This window comes from Falco peregrinus, chromosome 1 (assembly GCF_023634155.1).
Source record: "Falco peregrinus isolate bFalPer1 chromosome 1, bFalPer1.pri, whole genome shotgun sequence".
In the NCBI taxonomy this organism is placed as follows: domain Eukaryota; kingdom Metazoa; phylum Chordata; class Aves; order Falconiformes; family Falconidae; genus Falco; species Falco peregrinus.
In genome coordinates, this window is record NC_073721.1 from 94281928 (window position 1) to 94309448 (window position 27521).

Below are 27521 nucleotides of genomic sequence, written 5' to 3' on the forward strand. Positions count from 1 at the left end.
AACAGACTCACTGCATCAGATATTACTGGTTTCCAGTTTCAGAAATTCCTTCTTTTGAAGGAGTACATAAAACTAACAAAAGAGGTGGACTTTGGCAGCTTCCTCTTGTCCCTGTCAACAGTGTCTCTAGATGGATATACTCACCAACCAGGCTTCCAGCTAATTCGTCAGATCATTTTAGCAGGGGATAATCTCATCAAACTGTGCAGACATTTTGTTACGTCTATCCACAGAAGTATTTTTACATGGGGATACCTGACAAAAGGGGTTTTTTTGGTTGGGTTTTTTTTTCTTTTTTCTTCTTAGATACTCTTATCAGTTAAAAACTGCGGGCAGAAATTAGAGCAGCAAGTCAGGCAGGCTAAACTGTATGGATGCCTCATCCTTAAACGAATCAACCACCATTCTGCATAGCTCATTTTCTCTCCTCAGAAGTCCTTTCCCATAGTATTCCACATTTGCTAATTTGAGAATAAGAGCAGGCAGATGGGAATAAAAAAGAAAAAAATTAGAAACAAGTAAGAGGAAAACCAAGGTAAAAGTAGTAGTAAACTGAAGGATGAAAATACGCTTCCGGAAATATTTCTACAAAAATGAGGAAAAGGAAAGCCACAGAAGCATTTAAGTAGCCAAGACATTTTCTAAGTAAAACTCTAAAGGACCAAATGATTGGGACTGCATATGACTGCCAGCTCTTTGGCTTCCATGTTTCACTGATTTGATTCTGTATGACTGATGATCACACTGAAAACTGAGATTCTGAATTCAAACGCAAGGGATTATAGATGTTGGCTACCACCACACCTTTCTCCATATTTTAAAATTCCAATTTAAATATAATTCACACAAAACCTAAGAAAGAACCTGTGTTAAAAACTAAATACAGCATTCAGATACAACATACAAAGAAGATATTATAACTAAGCTAATTATTTTATTTTAATTTTTGTCTGTTATACTTAAATATGAAATTAAGGAAACAAATATCAAATGTTGTGGGTTTTTTTTATACAAGTCAATACATGGAAAAAAGAATCAGTGAGCAGAACCCAGCTTCGCCTACTCTGTTACAGCACCAGTCCCTTAAACAAGGGTCCTCCCAAAGCTAAGAAAGAAAAACCAGGTCCTGGTAACACCAATGGAAGAGGAGACAAAAAATATACTTAATTATAATCAAGAGAATAAAAAAAGCCAAACTTTGTCTACAAAGAAGCAGCAAAAGACGTAGAACTTTGTTTTTTACAATTCAGTTCTAAGAGGAGCATCATATTGTTCTCCAACATATTTCACCACCTCTTGTAAATTCTTATACTTCGTAACTTGATAAACATTAAACATGGATAACTTACTTCAGTATCAAAACAAAACACTAGTGTTTAAGTTGTATTTTCTTTAAAAGTAAATTGGTAGCCATACCCTGAATATACAAGGGATGTCTTTACGAGTTGCGTGTATTACATCCGATGCTAGGACAGAGCTCACACAAAAATCTTCATCTCTAGTAAGAAAGAGAGCAAGAGAATCACACACATGCACACACTAACATTATTCAGCAAAATCTAATTGACCAATTGTTTCAATAGGCTGCAATCTCCTAACACCACACAGAGGTCACAACTGTAATCACTGCTTTGTTATGCTCTAACCATCCCTGACCCAAACAACTCACAAGCTTTAGTTACATTTCTACAGCATTTAATACGTGAAACTCAGTCCACCTGAAGTTAAGTGGGGTGGCTTTATGTAGTTTTTGTTTATCAACCACACCTATTCTACAGTTAGCAGCAAGAATATTGCTCTTCCAGCCCAGCAGACACATTATAAATGAATAATTCATACCTCAATGTGTAGCAAGAGAGGGGCCTTTGGAAAAAAAGAAAAATCACATAAAAAGCTCTTGGCAACATAATTATAGTTTGTGGGATTCAAATAAGGGTTTTCAAAACAGCTGGATTTTATTCTCTATTACATTAAAATAAACAGACATCAGAACAACTTTTGCATTTCACAGTGCTCCACCCCAGAGGGCTTGTCTACACAGGCCTTTTTAAACTGAATTTGACCAAGTTGATCACCATAATTGCCAATTTTAGTGCAAAGATGACAGTAATGCCTGGAACTTGCCCATACTAGAATTTAGAGCTGTGGTGGTTAATGTCTATTAAAACATCTAAGAATCCTCAGAAGACAGACTCAAAGAGGCAGCTACAATAAGCAGATAAAACATGGGACAAGTTGGTATCGTATCTAGCTGAGCTGCTTCAAACAATGAACCGATGTGAATGCTGTTATCTGCAATACTTCCGTGCCTCTGCTCCCACGGCCAGCATGTCAGAGAGCTGACACTGACAGCTCTCAGAATAAATGTGAGAACAGCAGTACCAGTACAACCCCATAGTACTGTCTGGAAAAAAAAAATCCAGGTGCTTGTGAATGCAAACTTTATATTCAACATAGATAAAAGATGCTGTAACATTAAAAGGTATTACACTTTCTTGGTATTTCCACAATTTGAAATATAAAACCTTCCTGGTTACTCTGATCAATGCAAGCTCCAGATCTTTTGTAGACAGTGTTCAGTCGTTCCCTATCAAAAAATAACTCCCATGAGAAGGCAGGGTCAGAGCCACTTCCACTGTAAATTAGTTGGTGTTCTTCTGAAGACTATTTCAGTTTTTCTAATGTTCCTGAAATTACTGGCTATGGGATGATCTGTGACTCAATGTTGAGGTCAGAATGCAGGAGAAAAAATTATCTACCAAAGTCTATTTTATTTGTTTTCCACGTGTGCATATGGAACTCTAGGAAGAAGCATGCTAATAGCGTAAATATTAGTGACTGTAGTATGAGTGATTTCTTGTTGAGCCAACTCTTTCAGCTTACGCAGTCTACGTACAGAACACATGGGTTTTCTCAGACCAGAGCTCCCATGATCTTAAAGTTTCTTGTGTACTATAAATAAATATTCCTGTTAGAAAAAAATACAGAGGTTTTCTACTTTGTCATAATAATACCAACCTGAGATCCAAGACCTGACTTGCAACAACTCCAGGTTGGGTGGATTTCCCTTCAGGCACATCATATAAGAACAGCTTACAGTCACAGACAACTGCATAAGCCCTCTGCCACCCCTTCTTAACTCCTGTAGGCTTTGGGACCTGTGAATAAATAACTGATTGCTTATTAAATGTAAGCACATGTAGTAGGCACAGAAAGCAGGGACATTTAGAAAGGCTTATATTTAGGATCATCAGAATTAGAACACGTTCTACTTGCCCTTCAAAACGGAGTGAAAAATGTCAGGTAATCAAGCAATTATTTTTCTTCCCTTAAGTTCAACCATTACTTGATACAGTTTAATAAATATATTAGGTACCATTAGGACAAACAATGGGGCTTGTATATGCCACAAATGGCACAATGGTAGGACAGTTTACCTTTTACATTATGCTTACATCAACATTGACAGAAACTCTTCCTTAAAACATGCTTCCCCCCAGTCCTACCGCTGCTTATGAACATTGTAGCTACTAATCTACCAACCTCTAGCTCTTGTAGTAAAACCAACCATTTATCCCACATCCAAAGCAAAAAAGGTTAAAGAAGTTACAGAGATGGCACACAAAGCTTCAGGCATTAGCACAATTTAAGAGATCTGTTTAAACATACTTAGAGGTTCCAAGCTGCATAGCTGTAAGTGAAGTTTAGTATTCTTCTCTTATCCAAGAACAAAAGACTGTTACCTTGACATAACCTTTATAGGCGGTTCCTATTCCTCTTTGCACATCTACTCCAAGAGGCCTTTTGGCTTGCTCAGGGGGTATGGGGCAGACCTGAGGTGCACTATCCTTGCAGGAAACATGGCATGCAAATGAACACACTAAGTACAAAAGAGAAAATTCACAGTGAAATGCATGTATGAGTCAATCATAACATGAGATTAACGTAGTCTACCCTACCCTTAAGCTCAGCAAATTAATTAATCACACTGAAACTGGCAGTCAAATAGCAGTGTGATAGCCCACTACGCTAAAGGAGTGAACACACCTAGATATCACATCAGACTCTTCAAAGTGCTTCTATTTTCTCTTTTAAGCCTATTACTTCCATAAGGGGCAGGAACTGAGTCCACATTTCAAGGCAAATTATGAAATCATTTTCCAGAAGGAAAAGGACTTGGTCAGACTTACTGGTGTTAAGTGGCAGCTAACCCACTCAGAAGGAAAGGGTATTAATAAAGGAGAAATAAAAATTATGGGGCAGTGATAGGAGACAAGATAAATATAGAAGGTGTTTAATTTGATCCAAGTATACAAGAATACTGCAAAGACAAAGTAAAACTAAACTGACCAAAAACCAGAAAGGGTTATACTAATTAAACACAGGCAATAGACTTGAAGCATAACAGTAGAAACCAGGAGACAAGGACTGAAGCACTGCATGGGGAAGGGGGCATGTATTTATCTCCCAGAGTTCAAATAAGGAGCAATCATCCACACTAATAGTTGTATCCTTTCTTACCATTTACACCACTTTGCGCTGCACCAACAAGGGACAGAGGTCTCTAGGTCACCTGTCTATAGAGTACTTCACACAGAAAGAAACTCAACGTATGCCACTTCACGAGACAGACTACAAGGACTGCGGAATGAATTAACATGTCCTATCGAGGCATCTGACCCACAGTTATAGGTCAGATCTTTCCACAGAGACTGCCTGGTTTGTCCCAGCTACCCTGTTTCTACCAGTAGGTTTGGGAAGGCAGCAGGAGAGTGGCACAGCGCTGTGATCTATCCAGTGCACCCTCCTAACCATACTGTTGGAAGTGGGCATCTGGCAGATACCTTATGTGCATCTAGTCCCGTAATTACAAAGGGTCGAAGGATTCCAGGAGACCTGGAAACAGCCTGCTTCTGCTGGAGCCACTGACTGAGCTACAAAGCCCCTTCTCACCATAACTAAGGGAACAGCCAGGAAGAGAGGGCACCCCACAGCAGGCTGCCTGGCTCGCTCTTTTGAGCTACAGCCTGCTCCCAGGAAGACAGGGGTTACCAAAAAATCATGCACTCGAAGTACTGCAGGAGCTCCCCAAGACGAGATAATCAATTCAGTTCTTTCAGGAGGCATCATAATTATTTGGGAGTGTGCATACCAAGGCACACCAGTTGCAGAATAGGGAAAATCCACAGGATATAGCCAGTTCTACAGGCCTCTGGAAGTGCAACTGTGTTTTACCGTTGTCTCCAGCATTAAAAAGACAAGGAACTGGGAAAAGCAAGTGATTGGGAGCAGAACATGGCAAAGTTTTGTTCTACTGGAGTCATCTCTATTCTTGCAGGAAGAGATGCAAAACAAGAATTCAGAACTGTCAGCAACAGGAGACAAAAGGCAGCCCGAGGGCAAGTGCTGGCAGAGCGACAGGTGCTCCTGGGGAAGAATCCCACCAGAAGATCCTCCAGGAAAAAAGCCCTGAAGGGCAGATGAGGCAATCTGAATATGATACTCAAAGTGTCAGTGGAGAGGGTGCCACTAGGAAGAACTAAGCTGGGCACAGGAATAAAGGTTATTTATACTGTAGTCTCTTCAGCAGATTTGTGGACTACTTGCTGAGTTCATGTGTCTAATCAGAATACGGGTAAGTACTGTCAAATAAAAATACCTCCATATACTCAAAACATGGAATTCAATAGTGACACAAGCATTAGAGGAAGCATTTTAAATAAAACTAACAGACAGCAAGACAGGCTACAGGCCAAAAAACCTAGCAAATAGTCCTCCCAGTGTACAGGGTTTATGATCACAATAGCACAGAGCAGACAGCCTCAGATTCATGTTACCAGAGCATTCCCACAGTTTTCTCCACTACAGAAACAGTCCCAGCTTGCCCCCCTCCAACTCACACTGTAACAGCACTAAAGGTAACAGAATTAATTAGTAATATGAAAGGGAACCATGAGGGCTTATATTAATTCTTTGACTTTAGAAGTTTAATGATGATGCAAAAGAAAGGAGAACCATTCAGTGGCAGCCACCCCTCTTTCATTCCCTCCCCAAAGAAATGGTTGCCTTAAAATATATTAGTGTTTTGGGATGATTTTTTCAGGGACTTGCTGAAAATATAAAAAGTTTAACTGACTCACCGTCACAGGCATAACCTTGTCGAACTAATCCCACCATAAGAGAGGTGCAATGACTACACTGAGTAGGGCTTGTGAATGACTTGATACTGAGCTGGTGAGCTTTAGGCTGAAAGATACATTCAGGATAAAAAAAAACAAACAAAAAAACACAAACAACTCTTCACTTCCCGTACTTAGGCAATGCAAGCATCTCCCTTCACCACCCTCCAGTATATCAAAGTGTACATTATGAAACTTGGGCTTCTCATAAGTAAGCTAGTTTGTAAAAGCTGCTGTAAGACAACAGTAATAGTTTTATTTCCAACTACTTAAGACACTCAAACTCAAGCCTACAAACAACTATTTTTTGCCATCCCCTCTGACAAATCAAAACTCATCAACTTGCATTTGGAAAGATCTGATTAAAAACACAGACCTAACAAACAAAGACATGACAAACCCAAACAGACAAGAACAAACATGGAGGGCTGATTTATAAATGGTATTTTTTCCTTTGCTCTTTAGAATAAGGTTAGCACAGTCCCCCTACCTTTGGTACAGCTAGAGAAATGGATTGAATGGTGGGGGAAGGAGCAGCAGGCATCCTCTGAAGCCGAATTGGTTCCTGAATCACAAAAAACTGTAATTGAGCAAAATGAGGCTTCAAGAATTTGTTTCAAGACTGGGGTGGCAAAGCTTGTGTTCTGATTTTTTAATTTTTTTTACATTATCAACAATTCAATCGTCATAAACATTGCCATTCTGATTTAATAGAAACAGATTGTGTTTTAAAGCACTCACAGGAAAGCCTGCACACTAACAAACAAGCAGCAATACAGAAAACATATGAAAATGAGGTACATCAACATACACAGAGCCAGCAAAAAGGTTTCATTTGCAACTGTCCTAAGAGCAGGTGCAATTAACACTGACACATTGCAAAAAAGCAACATTCAATCCTACATCTTCATAATGAATGCTACAATATGTATTTATCATAAACAAGACAAAGAGACTTTCTAGTGAATTACTCTTCAGGGTAAAATAACGGCTCTCTTACTTCTTGTTGTTGCTCTGCAGTTACAACTGATGTAGATGGTGAAACTTCTGATTTGGAACCCTGTGTTTCCTGCTCACTAATAGAACTGGTCTGCAAAAGTGACAGCAAACATGTTAGATACAGTACCACAGATCTGATAAAGTGCTCCCACATCAACAAAATAGAAACAAAAACCAATGCTGACTTCTATGTGACAGTACACATGCATCTAACAGCTTTCCAATCTGAAAAAAAAAATAAAACTTTCCTCAAAACAAACTCTGCCAGAAGAGCTCTAAAGCTGCAAGTACTGAAATGCAAAACCTCATAGCAGGCAGCATAAATGCTGCAACAGCCACCTACTCCCAGCAAGGCTGTGTCTAATCTCTTGCATGCAGGTATGGAATGTTTGAGAAGCCTGGCACTCATCCATAAAATAGTTTATTTCTCATGGTAGCTTTCTACACTAGGATTTTTCTAGCTCACAGCAGCCAGCAATTCTACCACAAGAAAAATTCTTAAAGTAGTACTACATAATATTTTTAAAAGTTGCTTAAAAACAGCTGGCCTCTGTCATTAAAAGAATCAGAGCTACATAATCACATTGTCTTGTATTTCACTAAAATTTAAGACGAGTATCCATTACAAGCCTTCTACTAATTTCACACTTCAATTAGCAACTACTATTTGCCAGCGCAAGGGGGAAGTATGCTACAATTCCAGAGCTAAAGAAAGCTGGGTGTGGAAGTAGAATACTGTATTACTGTACTCTGAGGACATCATGAAAATCATGATTAACAAACACCAGATTAGCATTTACACCAATGATGTAATTAGCACTAAAGGCACCAAGTGATGAATCACGCGCTTCCCAGTCGGTTTAGACAGGAAGATGGTTCAAGTTCATATTAGCTCACTGAATATGTTCAGATATTTGTTTGGTTTTTTTTTTTTTGTTATGAATTGTTTGGAAGGGCTGGGCCATTTAACATCAAATTGTACCACTATGTAATATGAACTATCTAAAAATGCTAAGTGTGATTCAGCTTTAGCTATAAAGATTGTCAAAATATAAAACAGTAAGACTGTAAAGAGGTATTAAAAGAAAACTAAACTAGTTCTATTTAGTGGATTAAGTTATAGAGAAGTTAAGGAAGCAAAATATCTAGTTTTAGAAGGCCATTTTTACTATGACAGGTCACAACAAAATAAGGAGACAAAACTACTAACAAAAACTTACTTCTTCCCAAAAGGCTAGCAGAGAAGATGTAGACGAAGAAGAAACAGAATCCTTTGTTGTAACGAATATGAGGGATAAAAACGATCACTTATCACCCACAGGAAAATTTCAGATAGACTATTAGTAGGCTAGTTAAATGAAATGTTTTATATGGCCAAATGGTATTTATTCAAACTAAATTAACCCAGAGCAGATGACACGGACTATCTTTATAGATACACGTGGAAAAAAAAATGGTAATGGAAGTCATTAAGTACAGTATCAGCAATCTTAATGTAATTCATCAGAAAATGCCACCTGCATTTCCATAGCAACTATGTATTTATTTCAGGACCTGCAGAATGGAATCTTGATTAGTTACGGGCTTGATATTCCACGTTACTGATTTAAGTATATCTGGTACTTTTTAAAGGGATGTTTGAAAACATCAAGGTCAGTAGATAAAAATTATTATTCAGATACTAGCATAAATCATGTTTCTCTCTTTCCCTTCAACTCATCCACATAGTACATCTTGCTGCTTCAGCAAGAAAGCCAGAGTGGACATTTTGTGACTGGGAACAGCACACACACAAAGTGTATGCAATATCATAGCATGTCCATAGGTTTCCTTTTTAGCAACAGTGACAATTTGGGGGAGGGGGGAAGACATATTTCAGATACAAAATATAACCATACTGATGAGGTTTTAACCTGAGCCCCTTTAACTCTGCTCCATAAACTTAACAGATTATTCTTTCCAGTTCAGTTGGTTTTATCTTGAACTGTCTGTATGTTTTGCCAACAAACAAAAAAACCAAAATAAAATCTTCACAGATCAAGAGTTCATGAAGTAAGGAAATGTGAGTCAATGTTGCATTTAACAGCTGCTTCCTCTGGGAATGCACAAACCTTTTCAAGTGAAATGCACACTTGGAGCTGTGATTTGTATGATTAGTTTTCCAAGGATCAGAGGGTGTGTGATGATAAACTTATTAAACCAACATCTGTGGGTCCTCTGATTCTCTTCCCACTTCCGTCTAATCTAACCACTCCATTAAGATCTGGAGCCAACAGTTCTACATATCTGCTTAAACGCTCCTTGAACTGTGTAAATACTTTTTCTTATATTAACCAGCATCTTCCCACTGCAAAACATTTAATCCCTTATTTGTAACAAGGTGTGCCAGTCTTCCCCCAGAAAACTGAATATATATTATTTAGCCAAACATTTGAGATAAATCTAAACAAAGAAGCTAGAACGGGAAATAATTAATGTGAACTTCTGGGAATATTTCCCAAAGGTGCCAGCTTCTCTACAAAACACCAAGCAATCTCGCATCTACTGGGCATTCAATTCTGTGTCACACTAATTTGGCTAATACACCAAACATGCCACACAGTGCCCAAGTGTTACTTTTATGTAATAAAAATATAATTCAGTTATCACATTTTAATAGTTAATTTATGTAATCACTCACTCTGAAAGTCAGATCACGTGCAAGAGGAGAGGTGTTGAAATATTCAAAAATGGAATCTTGAAAGTCTGGAAGTTTGAGACCTAAAACCCAAAGCAGAACAGGCTTAGCTAAAAGGCAACATCACAAGTGGTGTTAGAACTCTGTTAAAACATGGTAATTTTAATTACCTGAATCTGTTCTGTATTTTTCTTCTAGCTTTTTCTTCAAACCTTCCATCTCTTCCAACAGTTCCCTATTTTTTGCTTCTGATTCCTTTAATTTACTAAAGCAACAGAATATGATCAAAATGCAAACTGAAATATCTCAAAAGGCAGGAATGCAAGTGCACAGAGTTGTTAGTTTCTGGTCATACATGTCAAAGTTTCGGAAGATGCTTTTTCTTTTCTTTTTTGGAGGAGTGGTGGTGGGCTTTTTTTAAATACCTTTTTTTAAAATGCTGATTAATTTTATTTTTCCCCTGAATAGGCACCTTACTACTTGACTAGACAGTGAAAACTGTACTTGAGACTCACGCTGTCATTGCAGATATCTGCCGAACAAAATTATTCTAATAGCAGTTTGGCTTCTAATTCCCAAGAATGTCTGCTCTCCAGGTAGTCCAAGAAAAGGTACTGAATTTGCTCTGACACCTTTTTCCTCAGGTGCCTGAGATCAGTGTCTATTTATCAAGCTACTCAGAGCAGTGAAACATTTACTTGAAGAAATGTTTATAGTTCTCATTCGACTATGTAAGAACTGTAAGTCTGTAGAATGGGATCTTTTTGGCCAAGTCCAATATCCCAGGCACAAGGGGCCATTTTAAGAAAATTGTTACTAATCTAATCAACAGTTTAGAGCAGTATGATAAAACCTAAACAGAATCAAAGCTCTTATTACCTTTCAAAAGACATGTTTGCATCTTTAACTTTTCGTAGCTCTTCTTGAACCAGTTGTTTAGCACGAATTTCTGCATCCAGGGCAGACTGTAATTCCAGCCTAGCTGACATATCCAACTTCTGACTGCGTCGCACTTTCCAAAGTGGATCCTGTTGCATTAAGTTATTGAATATTAATATCAACATCAACTGTCTAAAGATATTCCTGTTCTTGTTCGAAGACATAAGTTAGCTTTCACACCAAATCAGATAATGCTGTTTTAATTAGTCATGGGCACTATACCTGCTGCATGGAAATCAGTCAATAGTCAGGCTTTGTTACACGAAAACAAAGTAACAAGCAATTTTTATGGTCGTTAAGCCACTAATACAATAAACTTGAAACCAAAATGCTGGATTACTGAGTATGGAAGCCAAATTGAGAGAACCCATTGAAAATGGCTAGTTTTCATTGTCCAATCTAGAAAAAAGTATAAAACTTGCATACTGGCATATTGAATTGTCAAACATGAGATAAATGTCAGTATTTAATGTAAAATGTACTTACATAAAACATACAAAGAGTGGCAAAATCACAGAAAAAATTAAATAATCCAGTTCTTGAGATACCCAAGATACCTACAATGTGTGCCTAAGTAATTCTTACACTTACTAAGTAGCATACACTATACTTCTGCATACGCCATGCAATTCCACCCTACTACCCCTGAAAAGCTAATATTCCAAGCTTTTCCAGTCATTTTTCAGTGTGGACTACATTTTTGATATTCCCTAATGGATGCTTCTCTATTCACACATGAAGTTGCAAATAACAGTCATGAAAACAAGAGGCATTTTTTTATGTTGAGAAATAAATGCCTTAGATCAGGTTCTGCTGAAGTTACAAAACCAGCTGTAATACAAAGAACAGACAGCATTCTTTATTCTGGCAGTAGCCAAGAAGCAAATGCCAACTGCATTTGATCTGATCTTTCTTCCTATAAAACCACTCAAGATTACAATTGTCTCTTAAAGATGTAGGCAAATGTTAGCTCATAGGAAGTTATAGCTTTCTCTTATTCTCGCCTATTTGTAGGTTTGGAAGGAGTAAGTAACTTCTTATCCGTATAAACCAGCAGCAGATGGACTCTTCGCATGGCAGACTGTGCTGACTGGCATTGCTAGGGTCATGGGCTTCCATGACTTGCTGCAAATGGCTCTCCCTTTCCTGATGCAGGTATTTAGTACCTGCCAAGGCAAAACAAGTGTTTTTGTCTTTAAAACCATACTCCTTTGTGAGAGCTCTTGTTTTGCAGATGTTTTGGGGAATTCATGTTACTATTGTATGTAAAAATTATGGCATAAAGTCTCATTGTTCTGCACTTAAATAAAGCTACCTAAATAAAGCTCTCAGTGTGTCACTAGTTTGTAAAAATATCAACCAGCTAATACTTGGTCAGAAAAGAAAATCTGCTTTTTTATCTCACTGTAACAGCAATTAAAATTATTCACTTGCATCTAACAAGGTGAAGTACATTTCTGTACTCCCCTTTAATGGTTTAAGTTATTATTTCTTCTCTCTTCTGTATTGTTTAAAGCAGTTTGTTATGGCAGATACTAGTATGAAACAACCATCCCTGTAATTATCAAATTCTGATCGGATTGTCCCTGCCCATGGCAGGTCATTGGAACTAAATGATTTTTGAGGTCCCTTCCAACCCAAACCATTCTGTGATTAGCTAGATGGATTTCTCACAAGCAATAGATAAAAACTGGAAAGCAGAGGATTTATTATAAAAGAATTCTGATTATGAACATATAGCTGGAACTAAAAATGTAGCTTCTTAAGATATCCCCAGGACAGCCTGAATGCCTGCTGTTTTCTTACCAGTGTTCGTGACCCCAGACTGGAACTTCTCAATGATTCTAGTTCTTCTGTCATCTTGGAAGCTAATGCTTGGAGATAGCCACGAGCATCCTTCTCATCACTTACCCTGTTGTGTAGTTACAAAAAACCCCTTAATTAACAGTTTCATCACTCATAGCACCAAATACTGTGCGACCAAAATCAGAGTGCCTGCACTGGATTTAGGGACACAACAGAAATGGACAGAGCAGGGAAAAGTCTCCCAGCAACAGAAAACTGAATAAATCTTAGATTGCCTGCTTTAGGTTTTTCTTTTATCTGATTCTCTTGATTGTGGCAGTTGCTAGGGAAACTGAAGTTTCCCTTCCACCATCAGCAAGAGTTCTGCAGAGATTTACTGTTATTGTTTGGAACATGATCTGCATATTGCTTGCTCAATTTTTAAGGCTACCTTCAAGTCCTTCTTGTCTGGCATACTGAAAATACTTGCACACAGCTTGCTAAAACAGCAAGTAACAGAGGGAAGAAATGACCTGTGAATTAAGTCCACGTGCTTGTCTAGTACAGCTAGTGAGGTTCTATACGTTAACATGGACCTTTTAAATCAAGACTATCTTCCTGAATGAATTTATCGAAATATTTCAAATTGGGTGATTTAATGATCGCTTTAGAGACAGAAGCAAGTTGACAGCAAAACTCTGTTCTTTGTATTTAATGTACTTGTACAGTACTGACAATTTCACTTGTCAGTACTATTCAGCAATACTAGAAAGCAGAAGAGAAATAGCTAATCAGCACACAGAAGTACTATGCTTTTGTTGATCCCAGACACAAAGAAAAGGGCCTTGCTGTGGGGGGGGGGGTGGGGGGGGTGGGGGGGGGGAAGCTAATCAGTATTTGAAGTTGAAAGTGGCCATCTAGATCTCTAAAGAGCACATACCACTGAATAATTTCTGCGATCTGAGCTTCCCAGTGAGCAACAGACTCCTTTTTTGCTGCAAGGTCTTGGAGCTCATCTTCTAGCTGTCTGTTCTGTGCTGTTAATTTGTCCACAAAGGAGCAGAGCTGAAACAGAAGATGTCAGCTTCAGACTTTTAAAATATGTGTATGTCTACACACCTATAGAATCTGAACAAATAAGACCACACTCTGCTATCTGGAAGTTCTAACACAGACCAAAGAAATGGGAGGGGTTCTTTTTTTGTGGAACCGGAGATTAGCTCCTGAGCATAGAACACCATATTGCCAGTTCACACAAACCAATCCAAAACAAAGGAAAAGAAAAAGCAGGTATAGAGATCATCAAGAGGAATGAGGTTCAACTGTAAGTCATCAGGAAGTCAGACAGTCTTTGTAAATGCTTCCCTCTCTGTGCAGCCTTCATGAAGAAATCAGAAAGTGGTGCCCTGAGTTGTGGGAATCAATCCCACAAAGAGCAGTACTGAGATGCTGCAGCTACTATTTAGCCAGATCTCTGACATTTATATGGTGAAAAGGACATTTTTAAAATTCTGATACTGCCTGAACATTCACAGATCCTGTTCTGATCAACGAGTAGACTAATTCAACATCAGAAAGTAATGAAGAATATTATTTTGTTTAAACGTCTTTCCTAAAATAATTACCCGTTCGTTTTCTGTTGTTAGCTTTTTGTTATCTTCCAAGAGCATAGATCTTTCACGCTCATATTTCTCTTTCATTGTTCCTACCGCTTCCTCCATTTCACTGTGCCTAAGGACAAGAAATAGAAACACTTATACCATAACATTTTTGAACGTGTAGACTGGGATTTTTAAAAAGGAATCAACAGAGTTAAGGTGAAATACCAACCCGCACAGATACCTATGTAATGCAATACACAAAACCCAGAAATCCCTAGTTAATGAATCATGCCCAAAAGCTTACCTCTCTCGCTTTGTTTTCTCTAATTTATCCTTTAATATCATGATTTCTTTCTGCAGTGCAAGTTGATGGCTCTCTGAATCATGTACTTCCTTTTTCACATTTTTCACTTCCAAAACATGTGATGCTTCTCGTCGAACCAACTCCTCTTCATAGAACAAGATTTTCTTTTCCAGCTCAGACTTAATTTTGGAAAGCTCCTGCTGATGTTCTAGTGTGGCACCTGCTGCCCGGCCTCCCTGCTTCAACTGCAGAAGAAGAAGAGAAACTATCAGGAAGAGACTATAATCTTTATACTTTGGGAATATTATTTAAAATTGGAATTGTCCAATCGGTGGCACTTGGGAAAAATTTTTATTTGGACACTGAGTAATTTAAAAGGTACCTGCCTCTGCAAGCATTAAGCCCCATAAGTGACTGCTCTGCTTACATGACGCTAATAAGGGGTTCAAATGGGTTACAGAACAGATTTGTACCATGCTGGTTTAGTATCTGCTAAGAATTTACATAAACTGGACATTTTCAAGACATTAGTGTCTGATGAAGCAGTGAAGTGTTTCAAGCAAAAAAAAAGCAAATAAATCTGAATAGGTTAGGCCAGGTTTCCAGTAATGCCGTAGTTTTTAAGTTTCCCACAGGTATTAACAGTTAAGTAAGCAAAAATATTGCAGGTCCTGTGCCACAAGTAAATATTTGTCACAAAACATGTAACCTTTAGAGCTTCCAGTTCGTTTTCCAGTTGTTTGGAGAAGACCTCACTGTGCTCACGAAGCTTGCGTTCTTTTGATGCTTCTGCTACAACTTCTTCAAGTTGGGCTTCCAGCTGTAACAATAGCAACTTTAAGTCATTTCAACATTAGACCGTGCTATCTGTACCATTCATTTCCCTTCCTCCATACAGATGAGCAGCAAGTTTTCCTTTATTTCTATTTTACATTACACCACTGTAACAATCATCTCAATATCGTAACAACTTGTTTACCTTCAGTGATCCAGACATCCATCTCATGCAGTAGAACTATTATTACATGACTTTTTGTACCAATATGAACTAGGCAAGTATGTGCAGGGATAACTGCAGAGCTTCTATTAATGCTAAGAGAAGGAATGGTGCTAGGAAGTCATTGCAGTTGTGAAAAAGTCTCTCACATTTACAGGTCAGCCCCATGCCTCATTATCTGCTAATGCAGTTTAAAAATCCCAACCTTTGAGACAAATTATTGCAAGATACTTCAGATACAAACACTGAACAATTTTACCTTGCAATTATGGAACAAAATAAGCTTCATCATCCATTTATTGACTTCAGAAACTAAGGCGACTTTTGCAATTCAAGCAATAGTGGCACAGTTTTAAAACCTGACAGGAAGAGTAAGATTTGTTTTTCTGCATTTAAATTCAACTGGAAATATTGTTTTTAAAAGGATTGTATTTAAAATTATGGGCCAAGATGATGAACTTACAGACTATGTTCTGAATAGAAGACTGATACAGCAGTTAGAAAAGGGAGAATAGAGAAATTTGTTAAGAACAAAGACAGGAGATTGTAAAAGCCCTCCATGGAAATATTTACCTGAATAAGCAACAACACTTGAACGCCTGCTGCGCTCCGCTCTAGAGACGAGATGTCACAACCCTACGCATCAAATATGGTACCACAGCCTTTTTGCCTTTCCCAGTTAACTAGCACTTCATGGACAGAAGTCTGAGAAACCACCTCTTACTACGTTTTCATAGACTGCCCTTGAAAAGTTTTCTAGCAATGTTTATAAAACTCTTGAATTTAATTTCATCCAGAGAATACATAAAAATTGATGATTTTTCATTGATTAAAACACTGGGTTAACCGCAATAGTTGTTTCTTATGCTCTCTCCTGGTTATCCACTCCATCTTATGTAAAACTATAAACTACGTAGAACACTAATTGGAAATTCACTTGCTTAAAGATATTACATGCTCTACAATGACTAACGACAGAGGAAGGAAAACCATATATTTAGTCTGTATCACTATTCCTCCCTCCAGCTGAAGAGAAAAATTCAGTTAGAAGAAGTCATCAAAATACTCCAACCAAAGCACATGAAGACACTAAGCTTTTTAGGTTTCAAGCTGACTATGAGTCAGAGTCCACAAGAAGCAAAACACAAGAACTAAGAAGCTGGGCATATAGCAAGAATAACTTCCTCCAGATTAAAGTCAGCCTGAGCACAAACAACAGCAGCAAAAAAAGACAGATGACTTGGTTTGTTTCCTGATACATCAGTAAAACATTGAGAAACAAATTCAAGATCTATTTTGTGGACTGTAGCAAAGTTATATAGAAGAGTTACTGGGATAATTTCTTACAGATGAAGACAAAATAAATTATCATGAACAGTCCCAGTTTTTCAATGCAATCACGTATGAGAAACTGGATAAGCAGCAGGTGAAACACATTATTGTTAGCTATTTTATCAAGCTACCTCTTTTCTCATCTTCTCCGATTTACGGATGTCCTGTCGCATAGCATCAATTTTCTGCATGCTCACTTCCACCTCCTCTTCTTTGTCGCGAAGTTGCCGGGACAGCTTCTGCTTTTGAGACCGCAAGTCTCCCATCCTCTCACTGAGCTCAGAGAACTCCTGCACAGCTAGCTTTCTTTGTTGGTGGGCATCCCTCAATTCTTTGGATTGTGTCTTTAATCTCTCTGAGGCTTCTACAAGTTGCTGTTTTAAATTAAAAAAATATCATTAAAAGAAAAAAAAAAAAAAAGGATCTGAATTCCATATATTCCTTCCAAGAAGAGAGGAACTGGACCTAAATAAACATGACTTGAAAGCTCAATCACCTCACATAGCTTCTAATTCTTAATTTACACACCTTTTTTTTTTTTACTGGCTAAGCAGCTGCAGTAACATACCAAGACAGCATTTATTGTGCTTCTAGTGTGGCAGCTCCAAGAGCACCTTTGGTGTTCCAGAAATCATTCTTATAAATCTGATCACACAAGGCCACCTCACTTCTAAATAACTATAGATTACCACCATGTACCGGCACAACAGTAGTCTTTTCTAAAGCAATGTTTGAGCACACAGCATGTTCAGGGCAGCCAAATACACTGTACCAGCACTGAGATGCTGCAGCAAGTCTTGTAGAAATTCTTCAGAAAACTGAGGAAGATTCCTTAGAACAAACTGTGAAGGTCCAGTACTTTAATTGAAAGTATGAAAGTTGTTTCCTTTACAGCAAGTAGTTTAACAAAAATTAACAAGATGAAAATACAGGTTTATTTTCTACATAAAATCATTTGAGAGTAGGAGGAAAAAATATAAGAAAAAGAACAGAACTAGACAACAGAATAAATGTATACCAGCCAACAGACTTCTAAAAATTTCTGCTGTTGGTAGCAGTATTGCAGAAGCATTTATTAACTTCCCAAAAGGGATGTGTTCAAACCAGGAAGAGCATATTTGACTTCTCTGCTACTCATACATTCAGGTAAATAACTCTTAACAGTAGTTAACACATAGAATAGAGACTGTTAAATTCTAGCAGAGAAAAACCCCAGAGATTTTGGGCCATGGATTGGGTTTGGATCCATCTAAATGCCACGTGAACAATAGGTTGCTAGACTTTTCTAAAACTAGCTATTTGAATACAGGTAGCTTGTTCTGATATCCTTGAAAGTGGTATGTAGTATATGTAAACCCCTATTTACTGTATTGCAAAGTCTTTTCCTGACTTAAACTAAGATACTATTACATTTCAGGCAGTGGACAAAGGTGTAGTTTACATAACAGTAAATAATCTCAGCAATTACATAAAAGTCATCCAGCCTTAAGCAGTAATTGAACCTTTTGGCATTACAAAGAGTAAGTGGACTCAAGCTGCAGCAGTGACCTAGCTCTATTAACTCTTGAGTATGTATGCTTTTTGGTACTACAGGACTGATAACTAGCCATACATCCGAGTTTAACCCCTGTGTATATAATCATAGAATCATTTGGGTTGGAAAAGACCTTTAAGATCATCAAGTCCAACCATTAACCCACCACTGCCAAGCCCACCACTAAACCATGTCCCTACACATCTTTTCCACACCTCCAGGGATGGAGACTCAACCACTTCCCGGAGCAGCATGTTCCAGTGCTTGACAACCCTTTTGGTGAAGTAACTCTTCCTAATAACCAGTATAAACCTCCCGCAGCACATCTCATCCTATCGCTTGTTATCTGGGAGAAGAGACCAACACCCACCTGCCTACAACCTCCTTTCAGACAGCTGCAGAGAGCAAGAAGGTCCCCTAAGCCCCCTCTTCTCCAGGCTAAACAACGCCAGTTCCCTCAGCTGCGCCTCGTAAGACCGGTGCTCCAGACCCTTCACCAGCCCCGTTGCCCTTCCCTGGACATGCTCCAGCCCCCCCGTGTCTTTCCTGCGGCGAGGGGCCAAACTGGACACAGGATTCCAGGTGCGGCCTCACCGGTGCCGAGTGCAGGGGGACGGTCACTGCCCCGGCCCTGCTGGCCACACTGTGTCTGACACAAGCCAGGATGCTGTTGGCCGCCTTGGCCACCTGGGCACGGTGCTGGCTCATGTCCAGCCATCACCCAGCACCCTGAGGCCCCTTTCCACCGGGCAGCTTCCCAGCCTCTGCCCCAGCCCGCAGCGCTGCCTGGGGCTGGTGTGACCGTGCAGGACCCGCACGGAGCCGGGTGGAACCTCCTACAACTGGCCTTGGCCCATGGATCCAGCCTGTCCCCATCCCCCTGCAGAGCCGCATGCCCCCCAGCGGGGCAGCGCCCCTGCCCAGCCCGGTGGCCTCTGCAAACCGACTGAGGCTGCACTCGATCCCCTCGGCCGCATCGTCGATAAAGAATCAAACAGGACTGGCCCCAGCGCTGAGCCCTGGGGAACACCACGTGTGACCGGCCGCCAGCGGGATGTAACTCCGTGCACCACCGCGCTCTGGGCTGGGCCAGCCAGCCAGCTTTTCACCCAGCCAGCCTGCGCCCAGCCAAGCCCTCAGCAGCCACTTTCTCCAGCAGAACGCTGTGGGAAACGGCGTCAAAGGCTTTACCAAGGTCTGCATAGACCAACATCCACAGCCTTTCCCTCATCCACTAAGCGCGTCACCTTGTCACAGGAGATCAGGTCAATCAAGCATGACCTGACCTTCATAAACGTGTGCTGGCTGGGCACGGTCATCTGGCTGTCCTGTATGTGCTGCGTGACGGCACTCAGGATCATCTGCTCCATAACCTCCCCTGGCACCGAGGTCAGGCTGACAAGCCTGTAGTTCCCCAGATCCTCCTTCCTGCAGATGGTGTCACATTTGCTAACCTCTGTTCACAAGCAACAGGTTCCGCAAGAGCCTTCCCTCACTGGCTCCCTCGCCAGCTGTTCCAGGCAGTTGTCTTCCACACACTACAGAAACATCCTGGACTGTTTCCTCTTGGCTATGTCGTATTTCCAGGAGGCACCTGGTAAGTTGAAGTCCCCCACAAGAACAAGGGTAGCAATTGCGAGACTTCTCCTAGTTCCTTGTAGAATATTTCGTCTGCCTCTTCATCCTGGTTGGGTGGCTTAAAACAGGCTCCCACCATGGTATCTGTCTTGTTGGCCTTCCCCCCAGTTTTTAGCCATAAATACTCAACCTTATCATCACCACCATCAAGCTCTAGATAGTGAAAACACTCCCTAACATAAAGGGCTACCCCACTGCCTCTCCCTCCTTGCCTATCCCTTCTGAAGAGTTTATAGCTATCCACTGCAGCACTCCAGTCATGTCAGTCATCCCACCATGTTTCTGTGATGGCAGCTCTATCACAGTTTTCCTGATGTACAATGGCTTGCAGCTCCTCCTGTCTGTTGCCTGTGCTGCTTGCACTGGTGTAGATACACTTCGGTTGGGCTGTTGATCCTGCCACCTTTTCGTGTTGAGAAGCTCAGATTCCTATGTGACCATACTCAGGCACTTTCATAGTTTCGAATACGTCAATACCCTTTGCATCTTTGCTCTGCATGGATGTCCATGTCTTGCCTCCACTGAGATGGCAGACCAAAAACCTTGCTGTCACACCATCCCTCAAACATTGGCATACCACCCCCAGGCTTATCTCAAGTGAGCCTGGTTTTATCCCTTTCCCCCTTAAATCTAGTTTAAAGGTCTTTCAATGAGCCCCGCTAACTCTTGTGCAAGGATCCTTTTCCCCCTTGAGACAGGTGTACCCCATCTGCTGCCAGCTGGCCTGGTGTCACGTAAACTGACCTGTGATCAAAAAACCTAACATTCTGTCAGTGACACCAGGCTTGGAGCCAGGTAGTGATCTGCTGGCTCTTCCTGTTTCTTCCCTCCTCATTCCCTGCAACTGGAAGGATAGAGAAGAACACTACTGGTGTTCCTGATCCAGTCAACCCGAGGCCCTTAAGCCTCTCTTGATTGCCCTCACACCTCTACTAAAACAGTTAGGAATAATTCAACAGTTAAACTAAACCCATTCTTTAGGTGTTCCAGCAGAACACTTAAATAAGATGACATAAGATGCCTATCAACTTCCAAAAAAAAGAAAATGTGCTACTTTGGAAAATGACTACAGTGTTAATGAAATCAACAGGTTCACTAACATTCAGTATTGTTTTAAAAAGCAGCATCTAAAACACCAAAAGTGCAATCACAACAGAACTGTTCTATAACTACTTTACATGGCCATTTTTAAATATATCTAGCTTTTGATCAATACCTTATGAAGGTCCTCCTTTTCTTGCCGCAGTACTCTGCACTGTTTTTCTAGTCCTTTTAACTTGTGTATAGAGTCTTCATGTTCTTGTCGAAAAGCCACTGCATCCGCAAGCTGTCCTTCCAGCTTGCTTATATCTGTAGATTAATACATACTAAATGTAACTGGTCCAAAATTTACACCAAAATAAAGCAAGCAACATTACTGAAACAAACTGGTATTACTTTCCTGGGAAAATCAACAACTTCCCTATTCCCACCATTTTAGACAGTTTAAGGTAATTTTGGGGCACTGACATCTCCAAATAATTTTAATTTTCTCCGACGATTAAAGAAACCCTCCCAAAGACTGTGATCTCTAAGTGAAAAAGCCTTAGCACAGGGCTTTGTTTAATTTTTGAGGAATATAACTTCTAGCCCTTGAAAACATTAAAATAAACTTGAGTTGTTCTAATTCCAGTTCTAGCAATTTGTCTCCTAAATAGTTTTCATTATATGGCAAGCAAGGCTACAGTCAGTCATTAGTGCATCCAGCAAAACAGGAAAGGATTATTTATTTCCTAGAGTAGATATGAACTAACGATCTCTGAATGGAATACCATCCTGCACGAGGCAGGCTGGAGACCCAACTGCCCATATTCCTGGCAGGATGTTCTCTTGGTAGTTCCCTCTTTACTCTCAAAGAAAATTAAACAAATTTGGTTTGAAATTATCACCTTGAAGTGCAAACTAACCATGTTTATATACCTCTGCTCAGTCTTATGCCTGGTAAGAAAACGAGCTACCATTTTCCGTTTGGTTTTAATTACTACTTCTTTTAAACAAATAAATAACTTGCACAGGGAATAACTGCCTCACTCAAATTCCACTGATGTCTGTGGCAGAACAGGAAATTAGGCCTATGTATTCAGGGACCCCAAGCATTGCTGTAACAATTAATGTATTATTCCTTTTCTCACTTCAGCACGAACCTCCTCCCACTCTACATGAACCAATACTACTTCTTTTTAAGCCAGATCATACTGCTAGTTTTTATATTTAACAGGACACCATTGGCTGAAGAGCCAAATAAACCTGAACCATTTGCAAAAGGAATACCTTAATCTATTTGGACTCAAACCTAACTCCAGAATAAACAAGAATAGCTTTTTTGGAAGGATAATCTATGTAGGAGAGCTGAGCTGATCTTTACAATGCATGCACCTACAAAGGGGGTATATTGCCAAACTTTGGGGGACGGGGTCAGCATCAGCAACTCAGCATCTGAACATTTACGCTGTAGTATAGGTCCCCTATAAACCTCTCAGCCAAGTCATTAGGATTCACAGCTACTGTTTTGTTTATCACTAACTCCCACTTAAAAATCAGCGACTACCCAGGAGGTTTGTATGGATAAACTAATAGCATTGTCAAGCAACAGATTTTCAGTGATCTGGATGAGTCAGTTTTCTCTCAGGACAGATGCCAATATTTTTCTGCAATGCTCAGTGCTTCCTAATTAATGCATCACCAGACAGAAACATAAAGGGAGCAGGAGCTCAGAAACATTTAAATGTGAACTATTATTATACATCCCCCCACCTATCCCCTTATGTTACTAAAAAGCAGCTAGTATTCTCTCCCCACTGTCTCTTACACTGGCCTCCAAGCAAAATTCCTCCAAAACAACACTCCTCCCAAAAGGGAGGAGTAAGAAAACAGGATCTCCTGAGATTTTTAGGGAAGCAAACATCACACAAAGTATTTAACTAAACTCATCCACACAATTCATTGTATACTAGACTTGCCATGCTAGTATATGCTATAAGGGCAAGCAAGTGGAAGAAAAAGTGCTCAGCTGGAAAAACCAAAATGCCTTTTACTACTGAACAAGACTTTTAAAAAATGTTTTTTTAGCACCTCAATAACATTAATTCTACTTATTGCAAAAGCACAGTACATAATGTTACTAGGAATAGAAAAATAAATTGCTTTACTATAATTACCATGCCAGAGGCTTACCTGTTAATTTGTTCTTCAACCGTTCAATTTCTTCATTTAATTTTTTAATCTCTTTATCACGGCTTGTACTTACTGTAACACACACTGGACCTTGGAGGTTCTGCATTGTCTGTGTAGATTCTTAAAATCAGAAAAGAAAGGAAAAGGTTTTCAATAAAATACATTCCCAGTTCCTCCTAATGAGCAGAACTAAGAATCCAAACAAATATAAACCACTAACCTTGCAGTTTTCTGTTCAAATCCTGCTTTTCTTGCTCTAATTTCCGTATTTTCTTTTCATAGCCTTCTATTTGTGAAGTGTTCTTTAAGTCACGCTGCACATCTGTATCTTTGGTTACAGTGTCAGACTGCATTGCACTCTTTAGAGTGCCTCTATCAGATAAAGAGCTGAAAACAAATACATAAGTTGGAACATTTTAATAAATACTCACAGCAGTCTACAGCAGTGACATGCTGGGATTCCACCAAATACACACCTTAAAGTTACAAAAACAATTAGTGCAGTAATTGTTACTGTTAAGACAATTGTCAAGGTAGACAAAGTTGTTATTCCCTAGCTACTGTGTATGCTGCTGTAGAACTACAGTGTCTGCGTTCAGGGCTTTGATGATGTGGATGTACGTTGACTTTACAAAGTGTCTGAATGATTGAAAGTGTCAACTCTCCCATGCCAAAGGTTACTACTGCCTGACAGAAAAGCAAGCAGGTAAGCGTGCCTGCACTGAGCATGCTGATGAAAAAATACCCAAAAGTTTAAAGTGTGACAAAGATAGATTTAAGTTAAGCCACATGATCTCACTGAAAAGCATGAGATGTGTGTACTGGGTTCTTTCTGAAATAGTATTGCATGGGGTAACACACACCTCAGCAAACGGAAATAATGGAGTAACAAACAGGGCAGAATAACTTTATGATCAGACACAAGTATACATTTGAGGGATCTCTGAAGTCAGATGGAGACCATTTCAAAGATGTGCAAAGTGAGCCACTTTGTCCATGCTCAGAACCATCTGTGTTAGCTTAGCTTACCAGCAGGACTTTGAAGCAATAAGCTAATCCTGAACTACTCCTGGCAGACATTAACATGGACAAGACTTGTTCTCAGGCTCTGAATGCAGGAACAGCAAGTTTGTACCTCATTTCAAGTGACACATCTAGTCCCTTAACTTTCATTCATTTCAAATAGATAAAATATTAAATACACAAGGATCTAATCTTGGCAAGCATGATCAAAGTATGTTCATCACTTGAAAAAAAAGGGGATAAAGGTTTTTCTACAGGTACACCTATGGAAATCAACCTTTCCACATGTTTACAAAAATGAGAATTTACTAGAATTAGCTGCAATTGGGAAGCAAGTTTAATGAAAAACATATCATTTGCTTACCTATCAGTTGTGTATGTGAACCCAACGAATGGTAAATGCAATCCAGAAAAGCCTGTATGAGAACTTGGTGGCACCACATCCTGCATGAAAAGAACATGCATGAAAACCCCAAAGAGAACCCCTACAGAGCTAAAGGCATTTGATTTAGCCTCAACAGTTAAAGACAGACAATTAAGGGAAAGACTTTTCCTAACATATACCAACTGAAACTGGCAGTTATGCTCCGTTGTACAACATTCCATTGTCCCTGAACGAACTTTGTTTTAGATTAGGTCACTTAATATAATGACCTGAATTTAGGAGCCTCTTGAACCAGCACTTGAAGGGCAGCATTTCAACAAGGTCAAGGCACAATGCAATCAGTAAAAGAAAATGTGAAATTTCAATTCCCTAATTAAAGTGACCTGACACCAAAATGCCTACTGTTTTCATATGCTAGTTACTGTTAGATATGTAATCAAAAAATGTGCCCAAAGGTCTTCATTTCTTGGAATAAAAGCTGATGAACAAATTACCACAAAAGCCCTCTGCTTCTCCTGACCCGAGTCTGTAAAATACTACACAACAGAAACAGAGGAAGGGAACACCAATGTCCCCACTCCAAAACCACAACCTCCTGGTTCTTAAGTCAGTGGAGAAGTACCAGCGTGAGCTCTCTCACCTGGACAGCTGTGACTACAAGCTGCATGGGGAATATATGTGTATTTCTAAAGACAGATATATTTATTTTTTTCATCACTAAAAAGGAATCAATCCAAATACTAGCTCCTTGCAAAGGTAAACTAAAAGGGCAATTACCTTTTTTTTTTCCCCACCTAAATATGTTTTAACTTTGACTGACCATGTAACAATAGTCCGTTTTGGCAACTGCTACCATTTAGAAAAGCAGCTCACGATTTCTGACAATGCAAAATGTCAAAGGGATGAAAAACTTGATTTTTTCACATTCAAAATTACTTATTTTTCATCTCTTACATTACTTGTTTTGAAATAAGTTCTCACTACTACCTCACAGTGCAGCAAGGTTGCACACTTGCATTAGTAATATTTAAAAACAAAGACTCACTGGATTTCTTAATACATCATCATCTACATCAAAGTTTGAGGTGTCAGAAGGACTGCTAACATCTGGAATGTAAGGTGCTTCTAGGTTTCGGATGTTATCCCAATTAAGTCCCTCAAAAAATGCATGAGACTTAAAATCCTCTATTCCATTCTGTCCCAGTCTACGCTCCCTGCTGCAGATAAGTCGCTGAATAAGATCTTTTGCTTCTTCAGATACATCTGTAACATGGGATGGAAACTGAAATCGTTCCTAGAAAACAAAACAAATAGAGAAATTTTTAGAGAAGGAATCTATTACATTCAATAGTAGTTTCAAAAAGAACATGCTAAATTACACCAATGAAACTGTTAATTAATAATAAAACGCTGTTCTTCTAATTCCAGCAAGCAGTGGTAGAGCATAATGCAAAACATCCGGTGACAGACTTTTTGTCTTAAAATGGATTTTGAGGACAAGTAATCATTTCTCAATTTCTATAATACAGATCTGTTCAAAACTAACTGCAATTACAGTAACTATTTGAAAAAGCAGACTTTTTTTTTTATGATATACAGGAATTTTGACACACTACGATATATTAAAGATCATACAATAAAGGCAGATTCTCACTGGTATTCTTAGTCACAGACCCACTATCTCCTGAAGATGTACTCCTTGAGATTTTATGATTTCAACTCTTCAAACCCCATGATGGTAGTCAATTCTTTACAAAATGTTGTTCTATTTAAGGATGTATTCTTCTAATTTATAGGTTAAATAACTGTTTTTCTCACCCAAATCTAATCTACATTTAGCAAAGACTTACATTATCATAAACAAAAAAACGATCTAAAAATTGTACTTACCACTAACATTTGAAATTACTCTAGATAAAAATTGGGAAAAACTTTTCTGTATTTTAGCTTGCTACTACTACCACTGTATAGTCAGGAAAAGCTTTTTGGTTTGGTTTTTTTTTTTCCCAATAAAGGACAACAGCATGTATGTACCTTTTGTAATACAACTTCTCGAATTTAAAATGAGATTAGGGACCAAACCAGCATAAATGAAATTAAACTTTAAGCTTCTGTTGAAAAACATACAATCGTATTGATTGTGTATCCAAGTAAGATTAAAATATTAAGTCTGCAGGATAACAGCTTCAAAATTCTTCCCAAATAAGTTTAAGAGCCAGATAGCCAGAGTTTACGCTGGTTACATTTGCAACCAGTTAGCTCACTGAAGAAATTAAAGCAAGAGAGAGATTAATATTCATCACAGCAAGGGTGTCAGCTCTGGCAAGGATTTCACGTCTTGTCCATCACTGCTTCACTGTGAGAGCACAGCATTGAAAACACCAGTAAACTGCACTCATTCTGGGGAGAAGAAAATGCAACAATACACCCTATGCAACAGCTTCTGGCTGCCTGGGATGAGTATGCACATAAACACATCCTCTTAATATAGCTCTTGAAAGGACACCATGAACTAGTTTAGTTTACTCTTCTCCAATGTTCACAATGCACAAAATGCACTGAGAAATTCCAACACTTCTCTGCCACTTTGACCCTGGACAAACCCCTGACCTCATGTCCTTCATGCAGCTCAGCTTCATGCTCTTCTACCACTTCCACTCTGGGCAGCTCCCCCCGACTCATGTTCTTCATGCAGCTCATGTCTACACTGGTTGACTTGCCTGTTCCCCTTTTTGTACTCAATATGACAGAAAATGTGCACAGCTGTGTAAATAATGCATTACTTCATTTCTCTTGCACAGTCCAGAGGAAACTTTCAATGCGCCTAACACAAGATTTGGCTTTAATTTCTATTTTGTGATGAGTACTTAGATTTTCCAACAAGAACATTAGCATTTAGAGAGAAATTCCAGTAT

General features: G+C 39.2%; 1 protein-coding gene across 15 annotated transcripts in view; it reads right to left on the bottom strand.

The window, feature by feature from the left end:
• The window catches only part of CDC42BPB (CDC42 binding protein kinase beta), a 98649-nt gene that overhangs the window by 15179 nt on the left and 55949 nt on the right, over positions 1–27521 (bottom strand). For 5 of the 15 annotated variants that reach the window (XR_008745793.1, XM_055795841.1, XM_055795867.1 and 2 more), the window contains exons 8-28: positions 25652–25900; positions 24586–24665; positions 23419–23585; positions 23199–23318; positions 21202–21335; positions 16945–17187; positions 15194–15304; positions 14485–14729; positions 14205–14310; positions 13520–13644; positions 12601–12706; positions 10735–10883; positions 10026–10120; positions 9859–9938; positions 8399–8449; positions 7180–7269; positions 6670–6759; positions 6141–6246; positions 3744–3880; positions 3019–3158; positions 1417–1498 (exon numbers count right to left, since the gene is read on the bottom strand). Coding sequence is in view for 14 of the 15 variants with exons in the window: in XM_055795841.1 (XP_055651816.1) it covers positions 1417–1498; positions 3019–3158; positions 3744–3880; positions 6141–6246; positions 6670–6759; positions 7180–7269; positions 8399–8449; positions 9859–9938; positions 10026–10120; positions 10735–10883; positions 12601–12706; positions 13520–13644; positions 14205–14310; positions 14485–14729; positions 15194–15304; positions 16945–17187; positions 21202–21335; positions 23199–23318; positions 23419–23585; positions 24586–24665; positions 25652–25900 (2706 nt within the window). In the remaining variant the exon portion in view is untranslated. The remainder of the gene's footprint in view (positions 1–1416; positions 1499–3018; positions 3159–3743; positions 3881–6140; positions 6247–6669; positions 6760–7179; positions 7270–8398; positions 8450–9858; positions 9939–10025; positions 10121–10734; positions 10884–12600; positions 12707–13519; positions 13645–14204; positions 14311–14484; positions 14730–15193; positions 15305–16944; positions 17188–21201; positions 21336–23198; positions 23319–23418; positions 23586–24585; positions 24666–25651; positions 25901–27521) is intronic. The other 10 variants (XM_055795902.1, XM_055795879.1, XM_055795897.1 and 7 more) reach the window with 5 other exon arrangements.